This window comes from Aplysia californica, unplaced genomic scaffold (assembly GCF_000002075.1).
Source record: "Aplysia californica isolate F4 #8 unplaced genomic scaffold, AplCal3.0 scaffold00132, whole genome shotgun sequence".
NCBI classification, from domain to species: Eukaryota; Metazoa; Mollusca; class Gastropoda; order Aplysiida; family Aplysiidae; genus Aplysia; species Aplysia californica.
The window spans coordinates 195,259-199,511 of record NW_004797402.1 but is presented as its reverse complement, the minus strand read 5'-3'; the positions used below and the strand labels follow the sequence as shown (position 1 = coordinate 199,511).

At 39.4% G+C, this 4,253-nt stretch overlaps 1 protein-coding gene across 1 annotated transcript in view; it reads left to right on the top strand.

The window, feature by feature from the left end:
• The window catches only part of LOC101845088 (unconventional myosin-XVIIIa), a gene marked incomplete in the record, with an annotated part of 129,989 nt that overhangs the window by 80,546 nt on the left and 45,190 nt on the right, over positions 1–4,253 (top strand). The window contains 6 exon segments of the mRNA XM_013081466.2: positions 78–291; positions 990–1,132; positions 2,045–2,145; positions 2,775–2,835; positions 3,093–3,237; positions 4,089–4,230. Of these exon segments, the coding sequence (XP_012936920.1) occupies positions 78–291; positions 990–1,132; positions 2,045–2,145; positions 2,775–2,835; positions 3,093–3,237; positions 4,089–4,230 (806 nt within the window).

Here is a 4,253-nt window from a genome sequence, read left to right as displayed (position 1 = left end):
TATTTTTTTAAAAATTATTATTATCATTATTATTATTATTAATATTATTGTTATAAATATTATTATGATGATAACAGATCATCCAGATGCTGAAGGGGTGCAAGCAGGAGGACATGCCTCCCCATGTGTTCTCCATGGGCCAGATGCTGTACCGGGACATGCTGAGTCAGCGGCGCGACCAGAGCCTGCTGCTGTTGGGCAAGAGCGGCTCTGGGAAGACCACCACCGCGCAGCACGTGCTGCACTACCTCATTACAGCGGCAGCGGGGCATGAGGCCTCCGTGCTCAATGGTTAGTAGATAGAAAGGGGGGGGGAAGAGATATTGTGTTGTCATTCTAATTGTGTTATCTTTATTAGTGTTGTGTCGAGAAAAAAATGTCCTTTCTTTTATCACAAGGTCTCCCGGCTCAGTGGTCAGTGGATAGGGAGAAAATAGCATATTATTATTATTATTGTGTCAAGTTAAAAATATTTCTTTATCTCGAAAACTCAATGCTTTGCGGTCAATAGATGGGGACAAAAATAACTTGTCATCATTATCGTGTTGTGTCAAGTTAAAAATATCATTTCTTTATCATGATGACCATTTCAGAAATAAATTCCAGTTTATTGATCCCTGCAGGGAAATCTAGTTGCTATGGCACATATGCGTACATACATACATATGCACGTACATACGTACCTAGCTACTTACCTACCAATGTACCTACCTAACTACCCTCCTATATACTTATTTAAACACACAAATATGCAGGAGTATTTAAAAAGTACCAACATCTGTGGTGTAGCAGTTGAGCACTTTGTTGTCGCACGCAGGAGACCTTGGTTCGATTCCCAAGTGGGGAGATTTTTTAAATTGAGTATCTCAGTATTTCTGCTGGGATGTTAAATCCCTCTCAGGCTGGGTTGGCCTTGTGATCTAAATTGTGGCAATGCAATCGGGGTGTCAGAACACCTACAACTTATTATTTCAATGTCCTGTCCCCAGTGGAGAAGCTGGCCTCAGTGTACACTCTACTCCACGCCTTCGGCAACAGTCGCACGTCCCTCAACGTCAACGCCAGCCGGTTCACCCAGATTTTTACCCTTGACTTTGACCACTCGGGCCAAATTGGGTCTGCTTCAGTGCAGGTAAGGGTTTTGCTTCTTCTTGGTGGCTGGTTCTGAAATGTGAGTTGATTGCTTCAAGGTTGATTGACTGATTTGTCTGAAATTAATTGTAGATAATGGACTGATTATTGATTGTATATTTAATTTACTAATTATTGATAGTGTAGTTAATGGACTGTTTATTGATAGTGTAGTTAACTGACTAATTCCTGGGAGCGATGGAGTAAATGATAGCATGTTTTCAGCGGACGGATTTTTATTTTTGTTTCTGACTGATTTATGACCTGCTAAGTGATTGTCTGATTTTATGGCTTTCTGATACCTGAATTAAGGATTAAATTGTTCATCAATTGCCGAATTGCGTCTTGTTTTTTTAACTAATTGATTTTACATTTGATTCCTTAACGGAATGATGGACTACGACTGAATGCTGTGTTGAGTGACTGATTGATCGACTGAGTGACTTAATGCTGTTCACTTGCTTGATTCTTTTATGGTGTCACTTTATTTAATAACCTGATTCTATTTGGTAATTGACTGACTGGCTGATTGTTTTACTGGCTGACTGATGGTTTCACTTATTGCTTTCAGTATTTCATCAGCAAGCTGTCAAAATGTACTAAGCCCATAAAATATAAAACTTTTCAAGAGAGCGAATAAAGTTTTATTCTGTTTTACAAATTGTTGCTAGATTATGTATTTTTCTTGCTTTTTTCAACATTTAGAACCCGAATTTTGCCAAAACGTTTCTTGAACACATGCAACCTATACTATAGATTAAGAAACTGCCAAAAAAAAACCAAAAAAACGAAATTTTCAAAATTTTGGGCTTACTAAGATGGCTGACAATTGGCCTTGGACTGACTAACTGACTCAGGTCATGAGCTGCTCTATGACTTTGCAGCCAAGAATATCAAACATTTTTTTCTACAGGCGCTGATGTTTGAGAAGACGCGAGTTGTGCGTAGACCAGAGGGAGAGCCCACGTTCAGCATCTTTTACCAGCTGTTGGCTGGTGTTGACAGTGAATTGAGGTAAACTGCGAGGCAGGGTCACTGATTTATATTATTCCAGTTTATATTTGGTTTACAAGGGTTTAAAATATATCATTCAAATATAACTAAAGAATATAAATACATACTGAAATATGCAGATAATATACTGTAAATACACCATTGCTGGTCTCAACTGTGCAGCCCCCTATTTTTTTAGCTAGGGTTGTCGTACCTTTCTCAAGGACACACCCTAGATACCATGTCATAGACTTATGCTTGATATTTTGCTACCCTTGTGTTACAAAGTTCTATCTGCTCAGTACCTAGTTCTGAAAAATCTGACGTTAAAAATTTTAAGTTTCACAACATGTCAAGCTTTTTTAAATACAATTCTTTGAGTACCTATCTTGATAATGACTTGGAATAATCTGACGGTTTTGATAGAGCAGATAGAATATTTGGTTTCTGACCTCATGGTCTTAGTAACTCAAAATGATCAACAACGTCAGACAGAACTTTGTAATTCTAAGATTGCGATTTGCTGTGAGCCGGAAAAGAGGGAAAGAAAAGAAATAGGACTTGCCAGTGGTGCGTTCCAACCGCCCCGACTCTTTTAAGATAAAAATAACAAAAAGTGATTGTGGGTTGTTTTTTTCCTTTCATTTCAGATCAGAGCTCCAGTTGCAGACCCTGAGTGAGTCCAACCTGTTCATGAGCCCCCCTCAAAAGGTACGAAACTTACTTTCTCATGTTTTGGCCTTGCTGCCTGCACTGATTTGATATGTGTGAGGCATGTTAAAAAGATGAGTTACTTCTCACTATCCGAGAATGGAAACATCAGCGGAAAGTCAATACAGGGATCACATTTGTAGATTTTCACATTTTCAACTGATGCCATTTTCTTCAAGATTAACATGTTTTTTATAATTTCATTGTCATAGGAATAAATTGTATTCCATTCCCCTCTGTTTTTTGCTCTCCCCTAGTCTGAGGACAAACAACGTGCGTCCGAGGCGTGGGCCCGTGTGGTACTAGCCTTCGACAACCTCAATGTGTCGCAGGATGAGGTCAAGGCCATTTTCAGCGTGCTGGCCGCCATTTATCACCTAGGAAACGCTGGAGCCATCAAAGGTGCAGTGATCAGTTTTATTTGACTTTGTGATGTAGTAATGGTAAAAGAGAAGGGGATTGGACGAAAGTTCTGAATTTTATATGACAGTATATGAAAATAAGAAACAATTTCAATGAAGAGATTGATTGAGAGTTTTTATATGAGAGACATAGTCAAACCTGTCCAAGATGACCCCCTATTGTTGAGAAGAAAACTGATCATCTTAGATAAGTGGTCTTCTTTGACAGTGTCGGTGGTCCTCTTAGACAATGTCATTATTAAATGAAAAAAACACAAGGGGGAAAGTGGGAAGTGGCAATAGGGATTACAGTGGCAACCTGAGTGGTTGGCGGGTGCTCTGATGTGGTTTTACTCTCTTGTAAGAGCTGTAATCTTCAGTACTTAAATAACTTATGTGTTGCAAGTGCCACAAAAGTCTTACAAAAACTTTTTACAAATAAACATTTGTGACATTGTTGTCTAGACACTGCCATTTTTTTACATTATTTTGTGGAATATTTAGTGGGGGGGGGAAATTATCATCTCGTTCTTTTTTATTGTTTAACAGAATTAACCTTGTTTTAAAAGTTTTATAGAGTGCAACTGTCTGTCTATCTCTATTTATCTGTTTTTCGTTCTGAAACTTTCTTCCACATGTCTTTTGACGTAATCTTCACTTCTTTCTGTGCAGTCGTTCTTCCTTCCATCACTATGAATGGTTAGCAGGTGCGTAAGTGCTGTAGTGCTGTCTTCCCCATCTGCTTGTTCCCAATATTTTCAATTACCCTCATCTGTCTTGTCTCAGTGTACATACTGTTGTATTAACATTTAGTCCACTGCAACTCAACCATGACTCATCGCGTCTGTGCAGGTCCAACAAACAAACCTCAGTTTGCCAAACCAGCGGCCGCGCAAAGGGCAGCGACTCTTCTGGGGATAAGCGTGGAGGAACTGAGCAAGTCTATCTTCACGTCGGGCGGCTCCTCCACACTTAACAGGAGTACCTCTCTCAGGTGAGTTGGGTGTGTGTGTGTGG